The sequence below is a fragment of the Cryptomeria japonica genome, chromosome 10 (assembly GCF_030272615.1).
Source record: "Cryptomeria japonica chromosome 10, Sugi_1.0, whole genome shotgun sequence".
NCBI lineage: Eukaryota > Viridiplantae > Streptophyta > Pinopsida > Cupressales > Cupressaceae > Cryptomeria > Cryptomeria japonica.
Genome location: NC_081414.1, coordinates 438,915,686 through 438,943,297, shown reverse-complemented (window position 1 = coordinate 438,943,297; position 27,612 = coordinate 438,915,686). Strand labels below are relative to the sequence as shown.

Genomic DNA, 27,612 nt, shown 5'->3' with positions numbered 1-27,612 from the left:
GGGGCGCTGCCCCCAAACCCCTGTTGAAAAATATGGGGGGAAACTACGTCGATAGAAGTAGGGAAAATTTAACCTCCGAGTCTATTGATATGCATATTGCCAATGTGAATGAATTGAAATTCTGATTTATGAATGCATAATTGCATATTGTCTATTGAGTGTTAACAATGTTGTATGTTCAGAATTTACATTCTAAAATGTTTTCAACTTTTCATAGTATCATACACATGCTATATCCATGTTTTATTGTTTTCATATGAATATAAAGTATGTATGCATGCTTTATCCATGTTTTCATATGAACATTTAGAATTTTGAAATTTTCCTATATATTTTAAATTTTTCCTATATTTTATATAGCCGTCCCCTTTGCCGTCCCCCGCCATCCCCAAATTTGGCAAAAAAATTTGCCGTCCTGGAAACGTGTCCCGCCATCCCCTGCCGTCCCCGTCCCGGAAACTCAAGGTAACTTTGCTAATTCCTAATTTATGTGCAAATACCAAATTTTTGAAAGTCATGGGGTGAAACATGGTACTAGGAAGGATTTTAGGAATAAGGGCTAATTCCTAATTTATGTGCAAATACCAAATTTCTGAAAGTCATGGGGTGAAACTCGGAACTAGGAAAGATTTTAGGAATAAGCTTAATCCTAATTTTAATGCAAGTACCGAATTTGCAAAATGATGAGGAAAAACTTGGTGCTAGGAAATATTTTAGGAATTTGGACCAAAACATGGAGGTAGGAAACATTTTAGGAATTCAGACCAAAACATGGGGCTAGGAAGCATTTTAGGAATAAGACCTTATTCCTAATTTTAATACAAAGTCCAAGTTTCAGATTTAAGTGGCATGTTTAGGCAAGAAGTTCAATAGCAGGAATACTTTTGGGATTAAGGTCCTATTCTGATTTTCTGTTCCAGCATTGAATTTGGAGAGAAAACTTTGTCTTAGCAAAAATTTAGAGATTCCAAAAGTTCTCCTTAATACCGAATTTAGGGAGAGGACGCAGTTTGACCTTGAGTTCAGACCTATAGGCTTGTATTCACCCTACTTCCTCACTTCTTGGATGAGTTCTCTATTCTCTTTCTCCACTCTTTCCTCATGTTTGGACTTCACCCTATGCATCATTCCCATGCTTCTTCACTTGCCTCTAAGATGCAATGCAAGTAGTCCCAAGGTAGCACTACCTCAACTTTAGACTTAATGAAAATTCTTGATTTCCTATGGCTCAATATCCCAAATCCTAATGACCTCTTCAAGGCTAATCAATTTGAAGGCCCATTCTACTCATTCCGACTCCTTATGCTTCTAGGTGCGTTTTGGTCAAGGCCCTATACTTCTCCCAAAGGGACAAAATTGCCTCAAAACACCAGCGAAGCCAGCAAAAAGAGAGGGGTTCCCCGTTGGAGATGGGTGTGTGTGTGCAACACAACACTTTGTTCAGCAATTTGAAAGACAATACTACTCAAGGGAGCGTTTATTGCACTATAATAGCAATTTGAAAGATAATACTACTCTATGAACAATGGCATGATTTTATGATGAGTTTATGATCTTAAATGTTAGTAGCAGCAAATCTCAGTGTTTGCATTCATGAACATTCCATATTTGATCATATGCAAAGTGTTTGACGAAATGTCCTACAACCAAAGTTCAGAAAAATGCAAATTTGATCAGAAATTCCCGGATAGGGTTATTACACTCCCTAGGACCAATACTTAAATATAGATCTTATAATTAGCACACTGAAATATCTCCTTACTTTTTATTTGAATTTTTTCAGTTTTCAAACACCACAAACACTTGTTAAGGTTAGGAAATATAAACTCAATACTGCTGAAAGATAACCCTTCCACTTTGTGATCACCAAGAGCCCAATGTGGGAAGGTGAGACCATACGGTGGATTGGGGATCGTTAGCTCCAATAATCAACTGAAATTACAATGTCGGGCTGCAAGCCAACCCCTTCCGCTTGTCCAGCGGGCAAGAACAACTAAAAGAGAATCACTCAACCACTTTTCAGTGGGTGGATGATTATTACAACAAGGAATTAGATCACTCAACCACTTATGCAGTAGGAGGATTGAAAAACTTAATAACAATCCACTCGACCACTTATTCAGCGGGAGGACAAAAGTACAATGAAATAAGATAGGTGGCAAAGCCAGCCTCTTCCACTTATTCAGTGGGGGATGTGATACAATCTAGAAATAATATAGCTGTTAGTACTACTAATCAGCTTTACAATATATATCATGGATTTTTCAGATCAAAGATATCGCTGTCTAAAGCTGTAAATAATGTTTAATGCTCTCCACAAGCTACCAAAGACCAACTACCCCCAAAAACAACCTCACACTCCAAATTTCAGAATCTGATATACTCTTTCCTGCAAGCTGCATAACACAGACCAGCAACTTCTAACCACACTAAAATGCAAAAAATTCCTCCAAAACTTAACGGAAAGACTCGAGACTGATTGCAAATGATTTCTAAGGAGGCGACCTGATTAAGACCAACAAACAACAACAAACTTGCCTAAAACATTAATGCACACATATCTAGACAATTCCAACATGGTACGGCTTGGGAAGTAGGGTGATTTTCTTTAGAAAATCCAAATCAACTCCAAAACCCACGCAACTTAGCAAAATGAATCGCTTAACGCAGAGGAAGACATAGGAAAGATAACTAGAAGCGGCGACTGAACTCCTAGAGACTTATGAATTATTTTCACGATCAGCTCCATACCAAACAACAAACTCCAGTACTGAAAACAACACTCCAAAAATCAAAGCATCAAATAACTTCATCTTCCTTAAGCTCAATCTGCTCCTTTGAGTGAGAAACAGTCACAATATTCAGCTAGGGGCTATCTTTCAAGCTCGAAACTGAAGGAGACTAGGAGGTAAGCATCCCTCGAAGCAAACTCTGAAATGATTTCAGCAGCATTTCGTTATGATAAGCAATAGATAGTCTCAAATGAAGGCCAAGGCACTTATTTATAACCTTCTCCCAAATCGAACCTCCTTTTCCCTCCAATGTGGGACTAAACAATGACATTCAAATTCACTTTAATTTGCATTTCATTTCATCCCTTTCACAAGTCGTCCCATTTTGCCTAGAAAAGACACTTTATTAAAATGCAAATAATACATAATGTGAGCGCCCAACATATAATTGAGAAAATGACTTTAATATAGCTGAAGCAATCCCTTTAATAAATCGTCCATATTGCCTTAAGCTATAATCCAACTTTAAACAACATTTTACAATAAACCGACCCCTTCAAGGTAGCAAGTACACTTAATAAAAATATCAATAAAGTGTGTTATGGCATCCAAGGTAATAAAGTGAATTATTTCATAAAATTAACTTATTTCTTTCTAAGGCGTCCATCATGCCTTATAAATAATTCACTTATAAAATATTTTGTTGGCATTGTGTTGTCATTGATGTCAACCGGTATAGGATAGTTATCGGTATGAGAGATGTATGTGCAACACTGTCATGGAGGAGTACAGGATGATATATCTTTGATATCACCTTGTGTTGCAGATCACCGATAAGGAGAGGATGTCAACTGGTAAGTGATGTGTTGACATGGAGAAGACAGATCAACCAAGTGAGTGGTTGTCAACTAGCAAGATATGACCAGTGAACAAGCAGGATGGGCCAGGTGCTTGAGTTGTTGTTTGTGATGAAGAGGCAAAATGTTACCTAAATCACATCAACACCGAAGGAGAAGGATGAATAGGTCACTGGTATGCTGTGTGGTTGCAGAACAACAGGACTCCCACCGGATAGAGATGCAATCACCATGAGAAGAGTTGACTGATTGTGAATGTGCCCACACCAGATCTCGTGTGCCTGTTTGAAGGTTTGCTGCACAAACAAGGAAGCCACATGAGTGCACTGCAGGATGTAGATGACAAGGACTCACTCCCACTGGTAAGTGGAACTTATCTCCTATTTATGCATAGTGTGCATCATAGTCATGTGAGATAAGGAAGTTGTTGCAAAGGCAGGTGTTTTGAAGGCTCACACTGGATCTACCGGTGAATCAAAGGAATGCCTCAAGTGCATGAAATTAGGGATATGCACTGGACTGACTGAGAAGGCATGTTGAAGTGCCAGTAAAGATGAAGAGTGATTGGTTTGTCACTTTGACAAACCGGTTGAGATATGGTTTGAGCTGATCAGGAAGAAGGCAAGGTTGAGCAGAAGCAGACAAAGGAGATTGGCCTAATTGAAGATGAAGTGTGTGGAAGGTTGATCACATGGTGTCATCAAGAGGTTTTACCGGTATGAATGTTTATCGGTAATATGGACAAGGTGCAGATGAAGAAGACTCCCCATCTGTTGAAGATGTGCATAAGGCAGGTTAGCAAGAGTGCTGACCGATTGAGTAGTCCACCGCAAGAGAAGCAAAGTGCAAGGTTGATGACAAACCGGTTTGAGGGTTTAACCGGTAGGGTTAGTATACCGGCAGATGAACCCGGGAATGGAGTTAGTTGGTGATCCAATCCATACCGACATAGTTATTCAAGAAGAGGAAGAGGTCGATGTGGATGCCACGTGGAGATGAAGTGGCAAGCTTGCAGAGGTCGATGGAGTGCCGTGTAGAGATAGGTGTCTCTACAGGTGTGCATTTAATATGGATCCCGTGATTTGTGGATCGCATCAGAAGAGTGCGGCTTGAGGAAGAATGAACGACAGAGAAAAATCAGGGAGTTGTTGGCGCCTGGATCTAACCAAGAAGATCAGATTGCGAGAAGACCTCGAGAAGGAAATAGCAGAAACATTAATGGCATTTTGACAGAGGCAGGTCGAGAGACAAGGTCGTGGTTGCTAAGATTAGAAGACGTGTATTGGAAGGCGCGTTAATGGCAAAGATGTACAGTTGGCTGTCTGGGAGATCAGATCGGACAAGATCTGATTGGATTTGGTTTTCCTCGTGGTTGATGAGGAAACCCTAACCGCTTGAGATTTGAGTTGGCTTTTGGTCGGAAAACCAGGCTATAAATATGCAAGCAAAAGATATTGTGCTGTGCTGCTGAAGAAAGGAAGATAGTGCTGTTGTGAAGTGATTGGGTGTGTGAGAAAATCAGTCAAGTGCTCAATGAGTATCTGAGAAGAGACTAAGTGTGAGGAGGAGAACCAAGTTGAAGTGTTGAACCGGTAGCAGTGCAGAACAGTAGTGTCCATACCGATAGAGCAAAAGTGAAGGAAGCTGCAGAGAAGGTAGACATAGAACCGATAGAGTATAGTACCGGTAAAGAGCAGAGCAGTGAGGAGGAGATCCAGTAGAGAAGAACAGAGGAGAGGTAAACCGGTAGAGTTTACCGGCAAATGTAGTAGCAGAAGATTGAACCGGTGTATTAGAGAAGGTGTCTCACCGGCAACAAGAAATTGTGAGTAGAGGTTGCAAAACTCTTTTGTAACCAGGATATTACTTTTGTATTTGAATGATCATTGTGATCACTGAGTTGTAGCTCGGTGCAGGGGTTGTAGCTCCTTTGGGTTATAGCCCATAAACTAGCAGGGGTTGTAGCTCCTTTGGGTTGTAGCCCATAAATCAGTTAGGGGTTGTAGCTCCTTGGGTTGGTGCCCTAAACATTGTAACAAAGATTTCATTGTGAGGCTGGATTGGAGCAGTAGACTCCAGCAACATTGCTCACTGAGGTTTTTCCCATCTTGGGTTTTCCTCGTATATACTGGTGTTATGTGATGTCCCTTTGAGTGTGTTTGCATTTGAGTTGGTTTCCTCACTAACCAGTAAGTCTGTTCTGAGTTAGATCTAATAACCGGTATGCTCACATAGGATAGTTAAAGGGAAAAGTTTGAGAACCACTGATTCACCCCCCCTCTCAATGGTGCATTGTGTCTAACATATTTTTCCTCAATCATGAAGTCACCCAACATAAGCTCAGACTTGCCAAAATAGCTCCAAAAATGTTCGAAGACCAACTACTCAAACTGACCTGCCAGAAATAGCCATCCAAATTGACCTGCTAAAACCCTGCTAAAAATAGCATTGCTGAAAATAGCACTTACTAAAAATAGAATACTGCTAAAAATAGTGTGTGCAAATGCATTTTAACCACATTTTGAGCAGCCGTCACAACTTACTAAAAATAGTAAGTCTAGAAAAGTCTTCGGATTTGTTTGCATGTCACACCATTGCGAGGCTCTTTTAAAACCTAGAAAAATAAGCTGTCCTCGCCCCCACTTACTAAAAATATTAAGTTCAGAAAAAGTCCTCAGATTCAGTTGCATGTCACACCATTGCTAAGCTCTCTGAAAACCTATAAGGAATCCAAAATTAGAATTGTGAAATTCCAATATGCAAGCCACCAAAAATGCCAAAACATCCTCCTAGAAAATAGGAAACCCTAATTCTGCGTCTAACTAACCAACGGGTCTTGGAATTGGCCAATAGTCCTGAAAACAAATTAGAGCGGAAAAGGGGACATTACACACATGATTCAAATATTTTGGTTCATATCCCTAAGTAAGTCTCTTTTGGAATAAGAACATGCAACAACTTACAAGAAGGGACCAAATACGATAACTAATGGACACATGTTCAAAGTATCAAGATACATCTATAATACAATTTGGAGTCTCGATGATTAATGTGCGATATCACCTAGGAGAACTATTATTTATCATTTTAGATAGACAGTTAGAGGATTGTAGTTAGAAAATGATGTTGCAACAAGGATAAAACACTTGTAGTAACAAGGAAAACTTGCGAAAGAAAACCAAACACTAAGAAAACATTTTGGGTGATGCAAGATTGCATGAACCTTGATATGTGTCAAGTCCCCTTCTAAAAAATGAAGAATTGAATAGAAGACTCATAGCCTAATTCTTTTTTCCGTAGGCTAAGGGACATGGTAAGGGAAATCAAGTATATCTAGGCCCAATTATTTTTTATAAGAGCTATTGGTTGAAAATTTTGTCCACTTGGGAAGATGTGCAAAATTGTGGTTTCAGCCACAGTGTGAGTATAAAACTCTCCTAATTTAGGGAAGGCTCCCCCTCTATTACTACTAACACTAATCTAATTTGGGTGGGATAACATCTTATTCTGTTTCTTCAAAACATATGATATTCTTTCTCTTATTTTAGAAAAGAAGTTATAGCAGCAACGGTAAATACAGAAATGAAACTTTTTGTAGGATTTTTAGAAAATAAAGGGAAGCAAAGTTTCCATGAAAGCACAAAGACTTCTGTCACTTCCTTGGGACGGGAAAATAGAAATGAAAGCACAAAGTCTTTAGCACTTCTATTGTCCTATCAACCTTCTCAAAATGATAACAGTGTACAACACACAACGGCTCAAAGTCTGTCTATATGATGCACTTCACCTTACATGCACAAGTCTTAAAAAATAAAGGTAGCACAAAGTCTACAAGTTATCTCCTTACTTGAGCTTTCTACACTAGCTTCAAACGTGGCAAGCAGCTCAAAGTCTGCAAGACCAAGTCTGAAAACCAAACCTATAACTCTAAATACAATTAGCAGCTCAAAGTCTGCAGGATTGAATTTAAATCCCTCTTGAACAATAGAAAAAAAATCACAATCAATTCCAAAAAATGTCGTCACATAACAACTTGAATTGGCACAAAGTCTCAACAAAACTTGCCTCTTTTATTGAAAGCAATTTGATTTACATCTAAGCTCAAAGTCTTAGAGTGCACATACAAACTGGCAGAATTTTGTTGCATTGCCAAAAGATAAAAATTACATAGAGCACCCTCGTCTATATATAGGAGAGGGTCTGAGAGCAAAATGTGGGAGAAGTCTAACCAACTGAGACTTATTCCACAACCAACTAACTAACTATGACTTATTCAACATTGCAAGTCCTATTGCATTTCGACTTGCAATGTGATTACATGTAATTACAAGTTACATCTTTGCAAGTGATATGATCTCCTGCAATTACAATTTCTGACATTATATGTAATTTGTCAAAATGAAATTTACAAATGCATAATTGAAACTAAGTGTCCAGAGACACGACTCTATTTACATCATCCTCTGTTTGATCTTCATGCTATTATAAGACACTCTGTAATTGAAGTACTCAGGTTTGGGAATGGCATCTTGAACCGGAACAAGAACTTGCACCCTTGATAATCTTTGTGTCCTTGGCTAGTGAACTTCAACCTTATCAGATGCTTGGGGTAGTACCATTTCTTCAGGAGGGAAATTCTTCTCTTCGTTGTGTTTTTCTCCATGCTTGATTCACTTTGTCACTAGATGACTTCTATTTACAAATGACTTCATGAGGATTATTGACTAAGTTACTGGTTCCGGTTCGGATTCAGGTTCGGATTCGGGAAAAAAATTTTTTTTTGGGTACGGGTACGGGTTTGTCCGTACATATATATATATTTTTTAATATATATATATATATATATATGTTCAAACTTCAAACATCAAAATTATATATGTTCACAGTTCAAACATACAAATATGAAACATACAATGTAACTTTCCCATACAATGATACATAAATGATAACAGATAAATCATAAATCATAAATCCATAATTGCCAATGCCAATAAATATTCTGATATTGATATATCATAAATCATCAAAAATGCAAGTAGAATAGGTTGAATGCATGTTTTGATGCATGAAATGCATCATAGAGGGGCAAATTAGGGTTTAGATGTAAAAAAAAAATAAAAAAATTGTTTTTTAATTGTTTTTAATTGCTTTCTAACCCGTGGGCCCCATTTTTGGGAACCCACGGGCTTGGGTTCACCCGGGTCCTCTTGGGTTCACCCGGGTCCTCCTGGGTTTGCCCTGGGTCCCACCCGGGTCCTGCCCAGGCGGCTGGGTTCCCTCCCAGCCGCCTGGGCAGGACCCGGGTGGGACTTAGGGCGAACCAGGTTGGGACCAGGACCGAGCAGGGACCAGGACCAGGACCCAGCCAGTTTAGGCAAGAACCGGTAACTGAGATTATTGACCCTTGGGCTGCCCCATGAATTACTGTTGTATCTATTCTTCCTTTGTTCACTGATGAAGAACCCATAACACCTTATTCAAGATGAAATTGTTATAAAACAATGACCATGCCTTGATTGTTGGTTTGATAGATCGTGTGTGCAAACAAGACTAACAAGGGAAGGGATAAATTGATGCAAAAATGGGCTCACAAGTGAATTTCGGGTTTTGAGAATTGCATTACATGTGTGGGAAAACAAGAACATTGACTTGCAATTGTGTAGAACGAACATGCAACTTCATATGTGTAATGAGAAAATACAAGTTTGCACTTGTAATTGGATCCTAGAGACTCATTTTTAAGTGTTTTTTGAGTGCATTTTGGACCAATTTCGGGTTTTGGAGGACTGATCACATGTGACAACAACATGTGTTTGGAAGGCAACTTGGAAAAAATGTCATGATATGATGTAACCAGGTTCACATAACTCGATCTTAGGCCATTGTAAGTCAATTTCGGGTTATTGAGTGTTAACTACACATGACAAGAGTGCAATCCGGTTTTGTAGCAAGCACAACACATAACAACAAGAGACAAAAATCGGGTTTTCTGTTACATGTTGCACAAAACATACACTTAAAGCCAAATCTGGTTTTTAGAAAGGCATAACATGAAACACTTTTTGAAAATCAGGATTTGGGAGCTTGTATACAAGTGATGTTTGAAAGTTGTATGAAAGATCCCTAAATGGGTTCTTTGCTGCCCTGGATAAGTTTTAATTAATAAACTATCTTTCAGAGCCTTTTGGTGTTCTTAGAGACTAGACAGAAGATGCAGAAAGTGTTGTTTATTTTTTGGTGATGGGGATTGCAACCATTAACCAATAATAACATAGAATTCAACTCAAAATAAGATATCAGCTTCTGATTTTATTTATGACAGCAGATTACATTCAACTAGGAGTGAAGATACTTCACCAAAACAATTAGAAACATACCACGGATCCAGCGCTGGGGTTTGTTACTGATTTGCTATCCAGAAATGGATACAGGCATGAGTTGAAGGTACAAGGGCAGTCCAGATGTACCAATACACTTATACTACCCCCAAATGAATTACCAATAACAAATTGGGCCAAAAACCCAATTACCAACTGGAAATCCAAATTCTGCCAGGCAAAATCATACAATTTTAGCCTTAAATCCTCATTGTTTTGCTCACCCTGATCTCAATTCAAGTCTGATGAATGTGATTTCTTCTACACAGTCCTTGCTGATCCTAACAATCAAGTTAAGAACAAGAAATGGAGTTAAAACCCTCCATTTTATTTATTATCACTCCACAGCCATCTGTAATGGTATAGCCCCCTTGGGAAACAGTACAGCTGCCAAAAGAAATAAGTAATGCACTAAAATTGAATTTATTCTTGCTCAGATCTGATGTATTGACCTTGCTGCTAATGATTACTGAGTTTGCTTGTTGAAATGACCCTCAATATGCCTGAAACAAGCTTCTGATGTGTTCCACATGCCTCCTATAGAAGGGATTCCGTCCTCCTGAAGACCAAATCTGAGGTTTCCATCTCAAACTTGCTTGTTGTTGTAAATTGCAGACCTGCAACTTCCAATTTCTTCACAAAATAATATATCACGAATCAAGAATACCTATAAGGCTGAATACATGCATTCCTTACATTCCACGTGGGATGTACCTGTTGCAAATGGCGGCCCTAAGGCTGCAAGGATCATGCCCAAGTTGAAGAATCAATCTGCCATGCTGAAACCCTTACTTTGCAGCCTGAATCCACAATGAAGAATGGCGTACTCAATCTCTGTCAACTATGCACTCTGCCTGAAGAATCCAATGCCAATAACTGCTGAGGGCTACGTCCCAACGAGTCCAGATCTTGGGGTTTGCGTCTTAGATGAAGAATCACTCACTCAGAGCAAATTCACAAAATAAGTTTGATTGTGTAAAAAGATAATGAACAATTAGGTCATCATCTCCTTATATCTCCTTTCCTTTCCAAGCCAAACCCTAAAAGGGATTAAAGTTGGCGCATTATGAAAAGAGTGTTATTTTATAATTATGGCGTCAACTATAGGAAAATAACACTAAATTGCAAATAAATAGCGTCAGGCATTCCAAAAAGACTCCGGAAGGTGAGAATCATGTAGCAAAGTTCAAGACCTTTCCAACGAGCTATAACACATAGGCATATCAACCCAGATGAAGCCAAAAACCCCTTATTACTCCGAAATGACTAAATACATAGCCTTATTTTAATTTATTTAATCGCTAACTTAGGAAATATTTAAATATATTAAAATATCTCCAGATATCCAATAACAGCCCAAAATAACCAAACAATCATGAATATAACTTTGTCACCTATCTGTGACAGATGCCGGAAAAGCTGAGCTAACTGGCAGTCCCATCCCTAAAATCTAGGGATGCTCCTAGAAACTAGGAAACACACCCAATCTTCCTGAAACTGAAACCATAGTATGGTCCCATGGAACCTCAAATATGGAAACTGCCACAACCTCCTAAAAGGTAGGGAATCTCCCTAAAAAGTAGGAACCTCTCTTCAAACACCTGTAACTGCTCAAAAGGATCCTGCTCTGCTCCTTGGTCCCCCAGGTGGTCATTCAGTCAACTGCTAGTTCTCCCTAAAAAATAGGAGACCTCATCCGAAGGTCCGAAACGGCTCATAGAGCCCCTGCAAAGCTCCATGACCCTCAGAATGAGTCCCCTAACCATGTCGTTGACCTACGTGAACTTGAATGGTAGGTCAACCCCTACTCATCTCATGTCACCTAGAAAAGGGGACATTACATTGTAAACCACTTGCAATCGGGTTCTAGAGACCTGATTGCAAGTAAAGATAACTTGCAAATGAGTGGGAAAGCCTTCATAATCTGTCTTTGAAATCAAAACTTGGGGATTTGATAGCAAGCAAGCAAGTCTTGAATGTTTGGGATGTGCAAAATGGGGAAGAGATGCTGAAACTTCCACTTGCAATCGGGTCTTGTAGACCTGAATGCAAGTAAACCTTTTTACATTATTGGTAGTAACTTGCAATCACCCTTTCGAAACCCGAAATGAAACATGAGGGCATAATAAAGAGGAAACAACAACAATAGGCATTATTGGTAATCGGCTGCAAATAAATGGAAAGGATGAGCTTGTAATAAGAAAACGGTGGGCATAAATGGAAAGACTCCAATACTTATATTTGTAATCAGGGTTGTGTAGACTAATTGCAAGTGCAAGGTTTACTAGGGCAGGGTAAGTATAAGGTTGCAAGCGTTGTTGCAAGACCTGAATACAAGTGCAACACATCCAAACATTGATGTAATATGCTTGCAATCGGGTCTGGGAGACTCCATTACAACTAGAGATAACTTGCAAGAAAGCAGGCATAAAGAGACTTGCAATCAGGTTCTAGAGACCTGACTGCAAGTAAATAAACTTGCAATGATTGCTTGCAATTGGGTTTCAAAGACCCGATTGCACCGATTGCAAGTGTAAGACAAACATGACAAGATAACACACTTGCAATATGAAAAGAGGACTTGCAATCGGGTCTCAGAGACTCGATTGCAAGTAACAACAACTTGCAAAAGACCTTCTTGCAGCGACTTTACTCGTAATGATAGCAAAAAGTTCCTACTTGCAGTGACTGACTTGAAACCTGAAATTGCTCATAAAGCTAGGAAAATGAAGGCAAAAATCAACAAAAACTTGGACAACGATGACAAAATCATCCACAAATGATTAGACACCAACCAATACAAGTTTTTACCTCATAAAATGTGCCTTAGAAAAACAAGACTGACTTTCATGGAAAAAATTCATAGGGGTTGCCCAATTTTTGAAAGTTCAAAAATGAGGACAACAAGGGCGATTTAAGTGTTGTTATTAAAGACCAGCTAAATGAGACATTATGAGGCATATCTATTGATTTATTTAAAAGTACTTATTAAATTTCCACTACAGCCCAAATGATGCACCTATAGATGAAAAGGTGATCATTCAAGTTGAGGATCCGTAATCATCATTTTTTACTTCAAATTTCAAAATTAGAGCTCTCCTCAAAGGAACTCTTGGCTGGCAATTTCTGAAGAATGAAAAGCCTCTTGGAATCATTTCAGATTTCAGAACAAAAGCACTCATTTCCAATTGGGGTTGTGCACAAGGATTTTGATTGTGCTAGAAATGAGCATCATTTGCAAGAAAAATATGCATTCTTTCATTATTGTTGTTCATACTACTGCATCTAGTTGTCATAATCCATATTAAGAGCTATTGAGCAAATCATTGCTGCACTGTACCATTCACACCATTATGCCTAAATTCCAATTGATTGTACAATAGATCCTTACCTCAAGGGTTTGTATGTTAGCAATTGTATTGTAAAATTATATAATAATAATTTCTGTAGTTTATTTCTGGTCATTAAACATTACTGTTATAGTGTAGATTCGCCACATTTCACAGGTTTAAATAATTATTTTTGGCTGTTATTTCTGTGGGTTACCTAGACACACAAATCTGATTTGATTTTCAATTATTTTTAAGTAAAAACTATTTGCGATCTTTGATTCAGAGGTTGACAATTATTGGGTGTTGATTGTATGATATTTATAGATGCTAATTTAATGATTTGCAATGTAGAGGGTTATAATTAATTTTGCAATCCATTATTCCAATCAGCATTAGGGTTTTCAGTTGTATGTTTTGATATTTTAATTTTACTAAATCAAATAATTCAATAATCTCATATTGTTAGCTTATATTTCCAGCTCATTTCATTCTAAATATTGCCTAGGGTTTGATCTATTTCAACATATTTCCAGTGTGTTTTGATTGGCATAGAGCTTTTGTGTGTTCTACGCTTGTTGGAGATGCCCCTTGAGCATCCTCAAAATATCTTGCCTTGGCTTGACCAATTCACTTTCTATGGGAACCCTACTATCTGCAAACATTAAGTCGACAATATCAATCATATCAATAAAGGGCCATGCAAGGATACATGTTGACAAGTGATGTTTCATGTCATGGAAATTGTAATGTCCCCTACTAGGGTTTGGTCTATTTAACCTACAATTAATCTATTTCAATGTAATTATTAATTAAACAACTTGATTAAGAGCCAAGTCTATCTTAACATGAATCAAATCTATGATATTCGATCTTTCTTTAGTTTATCAAGTACTTTACCATACTAGATAATTAATCTTATTCTAATTCATTTATATATCATTTGCATATTTATTAAATACTAGATACATGAATTATTATGTATTACTGCAGAACAGTATCTAAAATATATTATATTAATTATAATTATTATATTAATATCTATTATTATATCAATATTTATATTTATAACACTTATAGTATATCTTATTCTGATTTAGATATATATATACATAAATATGTAGATGAATTAAACATTATTACCATTAATTTATGGTGTTAGCTAATAACCTATTATATAAATTATTAATTCTACCACTGCCTAAAAGAACTAATTATATTTAGTGGCTGTAAGAGCAGACAGATCTGACATGTGTCACATCTGGTCTGCCACTGTATACAAAATTAAGAATGACTGTCATACATATTGCAGTCTATATTAGTATTATTACTAAGTTCTGCATAAAAACATTATCAGACTTTATATATTAAGCTCTCATATTAAGCACATCACTGTACATACCATCAAGAACAAGGATGCTTACTACCGTTCCCCCCCTTTTTAATCTGCTCTTAATTCACAATCTCTTTTTTTTTATATCTGTCCTCCCTTATGAAGTTCTCTATATGACCTTTATATCTTGCTTTTAATTTTGAAAGGCATACCTTTTCACAAGCGATACACTTGTACGTTAATCATACGATTCACACTTCTTGCCGCCTTTTAACAATTTGACATAATATACCTTAAATAGTTGTGACGACTAATAAGAGATTTGATCAACCAAACATTAGTTATATTTTAAATAAAACACCAATAATAATCGTCATTTGTCTTTAACATGATTGTTGCTACCCTTTTGTACTTTCATAGCTGCTCCTTAGTCAATACCAATACTTATACAAATTATATTAATACTTATTTGCTGAATACTTTAGAATGCCCGTGTGATTTCCTCTTTATGGTCATTGATGTTTTTAATGTTTTTATATCATCATAAGATGATAGGTTGATGACCCACGATAGTCTTTGGTCCAACTCTTCCGATGGGATTACATGGAACTATATCATCGTATGCGATTCTATTTACTCCATTTCTTTTGAAGATATCGACCTTGGTCTTTCTTCCGTACTATCATTCCTTGATTAATGTTCTTTTATTGGTTTATTTATTCTTTACGGTGTATATTCCATCCTCCATGATAATACAAGGCTCCATGTCTCAGCAATGCTATATATTAGTATCGTAATAATTGGTTGACTGTATTAAATTGATAGAGATAGCCTTTGGAAGGATGCATATAAGAGAATGATTGTGATATCTTATTCACCTGTTTGGTCAATAACTTGTACGTCTATTCTCATGGATTGGCTATAAGCATGTATTGTTGTCAATATGTACTTGTCTTCATATCTATAATCTTTATTAACCATAGAGTCATCTATAATGAGACTATCATAATTGTTTCCTTCTCCATATGTCTTTGTATGAGTTCCTTGATGCCTTATATTATATATAAAGGAATTTTCCTTTAGTTGTTTGGTTCTAAAGTTCTAGCATCTAGATAGGGATGTCACACTTGTTTATGGTTAAGAATAAATTATGATTATAATATATAAATTACGTTTATAATATTAATTTATTTTTATTTGAATATTTCGAGAATATTATTAGTAGTAAATATAAATATTAATTTAAATAATAAAATAAATTTCAAATAATCATTCGTTGGTAATTATATTAATTAATAATAATAATTAATATATATGCGACGATCGAGGAGGGGACGTGACAAAAATATTCAACTCAGATGCAACTATCTGTTGTTGATTTGAGATATTTTGTTAGGTAGCCTTTACCCACTTGTTCATGATCTTGGTTTGTGGGTGGGAGCTTGTGCTAAGTGTGACCTCTTTACTTGTTAATTTAGATAGTTCCTATTAAAAGTCTCTAAGAAACTTGCTATCCCTATCACTCACAATATTGTTAGAAAAACCATGCAATCTAAATATCTCTTTGAAAAGTAATTAGGCATTCGAGGAGCTTTGTAATTTGAGGGAATAACAAAGAAATGCACATGCTTGGTTAGTCTATCCACAACAACATAAAGCGATCTTTACCTTGTATGACAAAGTGTGGGAGGATATGATAGGAATTTCATGGAATGTCTTTGAGTAGGCCATACAGTGGCAACAAACCCAGGGCATATGGTGGAAAGTTGTACAATATAGTGTGGGAGGGTGTACGATAGGAATGTCTTTAAGTAGGGGACATATGGTGGCAACAGACTTACGGCATTTAGTGGAAAGGTGAATGATCTTTTTTTTGGAGATATTGTATAGTGAAGATTTGCTAAAGAGTTTATATGGTGATTAGCTTGATGGAGTTGTACAAAAACTTTTCTTTTGATTAGTTATATGGTGGAGCTTGAAATAGCAGCACACAGTTGAATAAATTTGCCATTAGTTTGATCGTTAGAAATTTGAAAGTTGATTTTTTTTTCTATTTGCTCAAATGGTTGCATGATTGAAAATTAAGGAACTTTATTGTCATAAACTTAAATTTTCTTCTTTATTGATTGTACTATGGTGAACTTGGGATTTATGCATTTATTTTCTTTCCATATGATAGTGTAAAAATTATGAACTTTATTTTTTTTCCTTTTTTAAAACCCATTACAAAGCAATACTCTTTCTTTCTTTCATGTGTGGCGTGCATTTTATATCCCTCTCTAGATTCATTACTTTTTTTTTTTCATGGCATTGTATAGAACTTTTCCCTTTTTCATTTTTTTCTTGTGAAGTCTGCTCCAATCATCTTTTGAATTTGATTTCAAATCAAAATATTCAATGCAAATGGGGTCTTTTGTAACATTTGTCAACACAACAATTCTTCATAGGCTCCAAATTGAATATCGTTTTAAATTCATTACTTTAAGTTGTACCTTTGTTAACTTAATGATTTTCGATTGAGTTTGATGCCTTTGTTGGAACTAAAAGTCAATCATATTTATAGCTTCTAGCCTTCAAGAAAAATTGGTTAATTGTGAACCATGTACTTCATTTGGCACACATGACTAGTCATCTTTTCTGTTTTGTATTCATAGGTTTTTACAAATTTAAATATCTTCTTCATTTGCTTCGTGACGTCTCATAGGTGTCGTTTCTCTTCATGAATCTTCAGAGCTTCAATAAAATTGTAGCTCGAGGGAAATACTACACTCCTTCATTTGCCAGTGGAACAACCCATGAACGGTGTTTGTTTGATCTTTTCAACATAATTTTAATTCCTACATTTCTTTGTCATTAAACTCCAAGGGACCTTGATTACATTTCATTTGCTTCTTTGTCTACTCTTCTTCAAAGTCAAAATTTGAATAATTTGATGGATCTAAGGAAGTTGCTTGATCAATTATTGCCTAACTCTTCAGATCATTTATATATTTATGATTTTTTTTAATTGAAATTACATTCTTTTTCCAATTATGATTAGCTTTGGCTGCTATCAACCAATGCCAACCCAACAATGCATTGTATGACTTCTTCCATAATGAATGACAACAAAGTTGAGTAGAAATGTTTGAGTACCAATAATTACCTTTTGATCCATGAGGACTCCAAGCACTTTTAATCCTTATTGATTTGCACCTACCAACTAGAATATTGGTGGCCAAATAGTTGGCTTACCTAGGCTTTGCCAAATATTTTATGGAAGTACATTCACACCAAATCCATTATCAATGATTGTAATTGTTACAACTAGGAAACTCTATATGGATCAAAACTAGCTTCCTAGCCAAATTCATCATTATTTCTAGGTTCTAAATGGGCCGTAACATGCACCATCTGATGCTTCTTGGCTACAATATTAGTGATAGCATTTCTAAGTTCAAGAATTCTTTGTAATAAATCCACTACTCTTATTGGTGTAGTGGTTTGAACTTTGAAGTTCTTGCCTTACAATAATTTTATTTGATTTCAATTGATTTATTATTGTACATGCATTTACATTTGAGTGGTGATATTTGTTGCCCACAGCATGCTCCATCTTGTCTTTTGTCTCATAAAGCACCTTTTTTTAGTATGTGGGTTTGAGTTCACAACCTTAATTGCTTGGCTCGAATAATGACCAACACATCATTATGTCTCTCTACATCAATTATATTGACGTTTGCCTTTTGCTTTAGACATCTAGCATCATCATGAGCTTTGGTTCCACACCATTTACAATTTAGTTTTATTCTACCCCAACTTCTTGTAGTGCCTTGCGAAGTGGCCCCATTTGATCCACTCTCACCATTGTATAATAGACCAACTTTTGGAATCACATTGGATTTGAATCCTACCTCCTCCACTACTATTATTGAATTTATTATTACCTCTTCATTCTAATAGCCTACAAGAGATGTGTTCTTGTTATTTTGTGGGTTTAGTGATGTATTGCATGAACTAAAATACTCTCCTTGTGTAAAGAGTACTTGTATATGCTTTTCAAGTGATAGTGACAACCCTGAATTTAATGACCCTTAACTTGGCATGTATCACAAAATAGCTTTGTAAGAATTAGTTTTGGTTCGATCTATTTTACAATTAGTACACCTAAGTTCTATACTTTCTTTTGTATCCTTCTTTAGCTCTTTTTTATTCTGAACATCACTCTACGAAGAGTGAAGATTGATTTTGATTCATTTACACTTGTATTAGAATCATTTTCTTTTCTCTTTAAATGACAAGATGTCGAGTTTTTAATCTCTATGCCTATGGCCTAATTGTATACATCCTTGCATGTTGAGGGGGGTACTATCTTCATCTTCTTCCAAAGTGACAACACCTACCCTTCAGCAAACCATTGCTTCTTTAACCCATCCATTGGTATCTTTCCTAATCTGTTTAGTAACTCCTTAAACTTCTTGATATAGGCTTGACCATTCTCATGCTTGCCTTGTTTGTCTGATGATCTCATCATTATTCCTCAATAATTTGAACTCTTGTGCAGATGCCTTCTTTATCTCTCTCACATTGATTTCTTAGTATCATGAAGTTTATATACCGGTCTATCACCACTCCTTATAGTATGGCTGGGAAACATCTCAACCAATATCTTTGATTTGTTTGCTGTCCATATGGTCATATATTTTTTGCAATGCCTTACAAGGTTGTTAGATCCATCACCATTGAATTTTGGAAACTTTTGGCTCTTGAAATTTGGATTTTCTGGAGGGGTCACCATCACCGTTACAGGGTTGTCAGATCCATCAACATTGAAGTTTGGCAGCTTTTGGCTCTTCAAATTTGGACTTGTTGGAGGGGTCACCATCACTTGATGTGATCAAAATGTTTTAACTTTTGTCCTAGGAAATTCTGGTTAGGACATTCCTTTGCTCCTTGGGCACTTCTAGACACATCCAAACCCTCAACCGTTTTGGAGACCCTGGTAATCTAAACACCACTAGTTCCACCTTCAAGTTCTCTTCTTCTCACTCCAATCCTCAATCTTGGTTTCGTAGGCTTAGGTTCATCTTCAATTAGCATTCTTTGACGCCTCAAAGACTGCACTTGTACACTTCTTGCTTGTTGTTTACTAAAAAGTTCTCAGACTCCATTCTCTAGAGATTTAATTATGCCTTCCAAGGGAACATGATTTGCAAGATGAGTACATGATTCTTAAGTAAGGTGGAATCGCCTTGCAACCTCCACCTACTCTTTTTTAGTACTGTAATATCCCAGTTATTTTTTTTTTTGATTTTGAAGGCCAACAATAAACATCAACAAGAAGTTAACCAGTTAAGGTTAGAAATCATAAACTGAAACATGCTGGGAAAGTAACCCTTCCACTTTCTGATCACCAAGTGCCCAATGTGGGAAGGTGAGAGCATACGATGTTGAGGGGATCATTAGCTTAAGAAATTGAAACACAATGCAATGCTTGGGCGACAAGCCAGCCCCTTCTGCTTATCCAACGGGAAAACAAGGAAACTTGGCGGTGAACCAACCAAGTAAGATACACAAAAATAAGAATCACTCAACCGCAGTATTTCAGCGGGAGGACTGCAATTACATAACAACCTCAACTCGACCGTTTATGCAGCGGGAGGACCATTACACATAGCTATCACTCGACCACTTATGCAGTGGGAGGACTGAAATTACAATTTTGCTTAATAGTAGGCGGCAAGCCAGCCTCTTCCACTTTTTCAGCGGGATGAGAGTTACAAAGCAGAACTGGTTAGTAGTAATACTACTTAACCTTACAAAAATGGAGATAAGAGAAAGAGAGTAATGCAGATTATTCCCATATGAAAACTCTAAAAAGCTCATAACTCCCTCAATACACATCCAAATCACTCCAAACCAGTCCCAAACCCACACTAGATCAATTACAATAACAACCAACCAAAGCCATGTCACAAAAAACCCCTCATTAATTTGGCACGCATCCCAATGTAAACAAAAGACCCACGCCTAGCCTAAGAATTTTGATTTGGTCTAGGAAATTCAAAACTCAATTAAAATTGCTATAAACTCACAAAATGTATCGCCATTGCTGGGAAGGAGGATAGAGCTGATACCCATAACTATCAGTCGCTTCAGCAGAGAGGTGTGATCGAAAATGTACTTTAGCCACAGGCAAAACAGCAAGTCTCCAGAATCGCTTCAACACCAAAAATGACTATGGCAAGCTCTGAGAATGTAGTAGAATACAACACACAGCTAGGTACTATGTTTCAAGTACGAAACCGGGAAGCACTAGGGAGACGCACTCCGAAGCCTCAAGTTCTGTCGCCAAACCGGCAGCATAACATTACAAATTTTCAAGATGCCTGAAATGGGAGCCCAAGGCTCTTATTTATAACTTCTCACCATCAAAATTCAAATGCAAATTCCTCCAAACTCCACTTCCTTCATTTTCATTTCATTTCACCTCACGTGGACCCCAAGTGTAGCGCCATTCCCATAAGTCAAACTTAACGCCAAAAGGCATGGACCCACGTTAATCACTTGACAAATATTAGAGATGCAATATAAAATAATATTCCTCTAAATAATTTCGACATCCCTTATTACACATGAATTTCGCCAAATACTAAGGAGATAATAGGCATTAATCCCAAATTCAATAAATCAGTAGCAATTAATCAGATTAATTAAATATTAAACCTTAGGATAAGGAAATAATATTTAATTGTGTCACATATGACTCCTGTACTGATTACTGCCAAAACTGGATGAAACTGAGCTAGGAAGACCACTGAACTGCTGCAGGACCAGGACCCTTTCCACTGCCAGAAATAGAACTATGCCACACTGCCACTTACTAAAAATAGTAAGTCAAGAACTAATGCTCCGGAAAGCATGATCATCGCGCCCAGTGATAGAGCATGGAGAGCTCAGTAGGACAGTATCACCAAAATAGCCATTCCCTGACTTACTAAAAATAGTAAGTCCTCGCTTCATCAATGCTGGACCCTCATTTTTCATTCCACCTAGCCTAGGGGTCTCAGGAATAGGCTAATGGACCACTGGAAGGTCGTCAATGAGAAGGGGACATTACAAGTACGCTCTTGGTTGTTCGTAGTGAATTTTATGTTTTGGTGTATTCATGCTTGACTTTGGTTTGCTTCACGCTTCAACTTCTACACTTTTACTTTCGTTTTGACAATGTAATTGTATTGATGGGTTTTCTTCATGTAATCTTCTTCTTTGTTCTCTTTCCTCAACTAGTCTCAAAGATCGTTTGACCTTTTGGTCCTTACCATTTTGTGGCCTATTCCTGCTTTTGTTAGGGTCAATAGGCTGTAATTCTTAATGTAATATCCCCTGCTGTTGTATGGCTGAAAGTGAAGGGAATATTATCAAACAATTGTCTGATAACTTGCTGTTCTGGTTTTCAGACTGTATAGCCTGCGTGTTATGCGATTTGGGATAGCTGTATAATTCTGCGTGTTATGCAGGTTTTCTAGGAATGCAATACAATGAATCTAGAGATGATTTATCAACTAATAAGGCATACAACATCATGATCATCTAGTTGACATTTTGTCAAACATTTGTCACGCATCCTCAGAAATGAAACAAACTTTATGATAGAAAATGTAAGCTCACAACCGACTTATTCATTCAAAGCAATCTTGAATTACAAATGATTATGCAAAGGCCAAGACTTTTGGCTTACAACAAAATAGTTTCAGACTTTCTGAGTATTAATGGCAGCTAATTAACTCCTGCATACAACTGAAAACTCAATGATAAACAATGCCAAATGAACTTGGAATGAAGCGCCTAGGTGTAGTGATGAAGAAGCAAGCAATATCACTCCACTATGTGCATTCACCTTGCCAAATCGTGCCTTTCTTCAAATTTGCCCTTGTTCTGATCTGCAGTCTGATAATAAATACATACCAACACAAAAAGGCTTCTTTAAGCACTTAGCTTCATTGTGGTCCTTCCCAAAGGTGGGCGCTCCAATCAAATAATGAATTCGATGCCTCAACAAGGAGATATGAGCAAAATTGTGGAATATGGGAAAGCTGGTGCAGATTTGCTTCAGACTGATATATTTACCCGAAACCACCTCAATTCACCTCCAAAATGCTCCTAGGGAAATCACCTTGCCTTCTTAGTATGTAGATGCAAGTGTGGGTCAAAATGAGCCAAATCGTGGCTCTCCTCCAATCTGATATAAGTCTGAAAATTGCTGAGATTAACTCAAAAGCGAAGTAGATGTAATCAGCTCCTTGTAGACAAACAATGAGGTCCTATTGCCTCCAAAAGTCTCCAATGTCTCCTCAAGTTCAAACTTAGCAGGTTGGCTTTTGGCCACAAATTAAGTACCAATGAGATGACTGAAGTATCACCTCCTCATATGCAACCCTTCAAGAGATCTTTCACTCCCTCAGTTATGCTATCAATGGGAGTTTTCATTCCCAAAGACAAAGATCTGTAGAAACCCCTTGGCCCCACAAAACTCAATGAACACAAAATATCAATTTCTGGCTGCTCAACAATGAGGCTGCCTCCTCTATTTATTCTTTTCCTTTTAGAGGTCGGCCTCCTTCTCGAAGAAATAAAATAATATTTAATTGATCTTTCTAGAAGATTCCTCTTAAGTGACTTTATTATTTAATTGCACTTTAGATAATTAAAATTCATAATGAATATAAAGTGCAACACACATGACATCATATGTGAGAACTCATTATCTCACCATAAAATCATGTAAAAATAATATGTGAAGCCATAAGCAACTGCCAAAACGACCCCCTCATCAACTCCTCGGCCTACGAGGATCAAGTAATAGGCCAAACCCTTCTATGGACTGGTCCTCATGAAAATGGGGACATTACACTTAAACGAGACTTAACTTCTCAAAGCTAAGGATGAAAATTGTTTACTCTTTTATCTGGTTAGACTATTACTTGTATAAATGAACATTAAACACAATAATACTGAAATGAGTAACAAAAGGAAGTTCTTACGTAGTAGACTAGAGATGATCAACAAAGGATCAAGCTACCTTCTCCAACAATGAGAAGCCTATTTAAAGTGCCCAAAAGCTGCCAACCAAAACAATTGTTGACAACTATTTACCATCTGACTCCTAACAACTACCTGCAAGCTGTCAGGGAAATAATACATAGCAAAGTTCGATATTATTAAGGAACCCAAGATTCATAATGTGAATCTTGTCTATTTGCCAGAGGTTGTGAAAGTAAACGTGTCTTTGTAAGAACAATGTGAAAGTAAATGTGTCTTTGTAAGAACAATGCAATTCTTGATATATCAAAATTAAATAATACTTAACACACTTTTTATAGACTTGAACTTGGATGATCTTGCATAAGTACATGGCATTTCTTCACTAGCTTTAGTGCATTTGGAAAATTTATCTGGTTGATACAACTGTCAATATTTTTACAACATATTTACTTAGTTATGCTCACTAAAGGTAATGATTTTTAATCAATGTACATTATTTAATCAGAGACATCTTAAACTTAAATTGCAGGTTTGGGCCTACAGAAGCTTTGATTTTAGAGGTGAACTTCAATGGAGATGCAGATATCAAATGCTTCAAGGAACACATCAATGCTGTAGCCAAAGAACTTATTCTAAATGGCAGTTTGTTCAATACTGAGGAAGAATATCAAGACACAAAATTGATCCCACAAGAAGATCCACAGACTAAATGTACTTCTGTTTCAGATAAGGTTAACACATGATTGTTTATAGACTTGATTTTCTTGTCCATTTTGACTATGTGACAGGTTTTAGATGGTTGCATCTATAGCATATAAAAGAGCCATTAAGAGTTATAGTTGTCAGTACACTCTGATTCTTTTATTGTCTCGGAGCATTCATCTAAATTTGTGAAGGAAATATAATTAAAGAAATAGAAGATTGACATATTAAATGGCATGCATGGCAAATGAATACTGAATATTAATTCAAATAAAATTTGATTTTAAGTCTAAGCATGATATGCACAATATTTTAGGATGCATAAAGATGATGTCCAGAATGCATTCAAATTTTAATCTTATGGATTCAGGTCTTTGATGATACTGTCAATGCTGGTAAATTGTCTTCCTTGGAAGCCAGAGAACAAAGTATATTAACTGGGGTGCTTGCCAAAAATGCAAATGATAACTCCCCATCTTGGGAACATATTGAAAAAGAAGAATTTTTTAATAGTTCTTTGAGGAGGGAACCATTTCTAGGTTATGAAGTCCAAAAGAATGGACCTGCTAACCATTTCAAACATTTTGATTTGGGTTTCACCAAACAAACTGGGAACCAGAAGATTTCTGGAGAATTAAAACAGGAAGATGGCATAGTCTGGAGTAATTCTAAAACAATTTTTTTGGAAGATGTAGACTCTATCGAGGAGTTTGATGAAAATGAACCAGTTAAATTTAATCACAATATATTTACAGAATCTTCTTCAGTGATTGAGAATGCTGATTCATATAACAACTGTGAGTTTAAGTTTCATTTTTATTTAAGCATAATATATTATGTTTTCTCTGTATTAACTATTGTATTTACTAGATTTTATTTTTGAGGATTTGATGCTTTAATTTGAGCTTGAACATGGAGAGCAGATATGTTGGGACTTGAAGGCTCTTCTAGCTCTTGCCAATCTCAAGAAGTAAGTAATTAGAAAGAAGTAATAGCCTGGATTCTTCTGTTCCACTTTCCTATTATATCTGTCTTTAGGATAATCACCTATCAAGTCCAGTTATCTAAAATACAATTCATGCACTAAATTTAACTTTTCTAAGTGTGATTTCATATTTTTCTCAAGTGATCAACATTTTAACTATTACTTTTGGCTTTCTGAAAAGACCCAATAATTTTCTACCTCATGTTTAAAAGGACGGTTGTCATAGGATCAATGACAAACATTTAGGTGAAGTCTAGCAGGGATGAAGGAACTGGTCAATAATTCTTTTGGTTGAAATTGAACTGATTCTGAAATTGGTGTTTTCCATTTACAGACTAATCCAGTTGAAACTTTTGGCATACACATGAGTTCTATGGATGTGGCCAAATTTCGCTATGCAAAAGCAAAGAAAAATAAAAAGAAGTGTCAATGGTAAGAATTTGTGACAAATGTCTGATGAGGGATGATAGTGTTCATTGTTGCTTTCAAATAACATATGCTGCCTGAGATTTTATGAATACTAACTGGAAGAAATAGATCAACATTATTTCTTAAGTTTTATTCTCTTGAATTGTTTCTAGATTTGAGTAATGATCAGGTGGATACAATTATTTTCAACACAGGTTTGAAGACTCTTGAAATGGCACAAGAAAGATCAAACTGGTTTTCATTGATTTTTCTTATATTATTAGTCAAAATATTGATAAACTGTTAGCTGGAAGATTGTACTGTAGGCTATTGGTTAAATTGTCCACACTACTATAGTCAGTGGGCCTCATATTGTTTATAGATAAACCATTAGTAACCATGCAACAACTTTATATCTCCTGATAATAGGGAATGAATAACATCGAGTGATTTGTATAATCTATGAAGTGAACTTTACATACTTGTTGACTGCAAGGTAGGTGAGCGCTTCCTCATTTCACTCCTAGAGAGGAACCACCATTGGCTGATCCACAAAATGGAGTGACTTTTCAGGATACAGTTATGGCTGCCAGTGATGAGTGGGCTCGACTTCCAGCATATGTCAGAGATGCTTTCCCTTTGTATCAATATTGTATGCAGCACAAAGATTCTATTAGGGGACAGAATGACAAATGGCCTAGACAGCAGTGGAATAACGATTTGAAGAAAGCTACAGATAAGCTTACTTTATCCACTTTTGATGGTAGTGGCTCCATTAGTGCACGAGCATGGGTCCATAAGTTGGACTTATGCTTATCCTTGAAACCTATGGCTGAAAATGAAGCCTTTCAGTTTGTTGTCCCGCATTTGGAGGTTGTTGCATGCGATTGGTGGCACCATGGATTAGTCACTCAGAATCATGCCCTTATTCAATCATACGCAGAGTTCACAAAGAGACTGATTGCCAGGTTTGACAGGAAAGATGTGGAACTATATTACATGGACTTAGCTTTACTAAAGCAGACTGGACATGTAGAGGCTTACATTAATGAGTTCCAGTGCATAGCAGTGATGGTCCCAAAGATGCCCGATAGATGGGTGGTGATGCTCTTTATTGAGGGCCTTCATGAGAGACTCAAAGGATTGGTTAAGGCTTTAAAGCCTAAGACTTTACAGGAGGCCATACAGCTTACATTGGACCTCGATACCTTACCTCCACCCTCCACATTTCAGCAAAACAAAAACTTTCCCAGGAACTCCAAACCCTTCCAAAAGTCATTTAATCTGCAGAAGGGGAACACATCTTCTCCTAAGATTGATCAGGAATCTAGAAATGAATTGAGAAGAAAGAAGCCGTGTTTTACTTGTAAGGAACCTTGGGAACCGGGTCACAGATGCCTTGGCAAAGGCAAAGCCCATCTCATTGAGGTGAGTTCAGACGTGGAGGATGAACACATATAGGACATTGATGATGAGGAGGTATATAATGAGCCACCACAGCTAGAGATTGATTCTACTGATGCGCATGCTACGACCAATGTCACCATGGCCACTCTTTCGAGCTATCCTAAGTTCCATGCTTTCAGACTAAAGAAGACTATTCAAGGGAAGCGGGTAGTGTGTTTAGTAGATACTGGAGCAACCCATAACTTTATTGATCAACACCTAGTAGAGAAACGTGGGTTGCAGATAGACGAATTTTCAAGATTTGGAGTGAAGGTTGCAGATGGTGCAGTGTTGGGATGTACCATGAGGATTCCTCAGCTCAGTATTCAAATGGGGGACTACACATTGACAAATGATTTTTATGTTCTGCCATTGAGGATTATGATATAGTTATGGTATGTAGTGGTTACAGGGGATTG

The 27,612-nt window shown here is 36.9% G+C and overlaps 1 protein-coding gene across 4 annotated transcripts in view; it reads left to right on the top strand.

Annotated features, from left to right (window-relative positions):
• LOC131067554 (uncharacterized) overlaps positions 1-27,612 on the top strand; it is a 207,378-nt gene that overhangs the window by 31,343 nt on the left and 148,423 nt on the right. For all 4 annotated transcript variants that reach the window (XM_058002628.2, XM_058002627.2, XM_058002626.2 and 1 more), the window contains 4 exons: positions 24,182-24,383; positions 24,725-25,151; positions 25,278-25,324; positions 25,674-25,771. In XM_058002628.2, the coding sequence (XP_057858611.2) occupies positions 24,182-24,383; positions 24,725-25,151; positions 25,278-25,324; positions 25,674-25,771 (774 nt within the window). The remainder of the gene's footprint in view (positions 1-24,181; positions 24,384-24,724; positions 25,152-25,277; positions 25,325-25,673; positions 25,772-27,612) is intronic.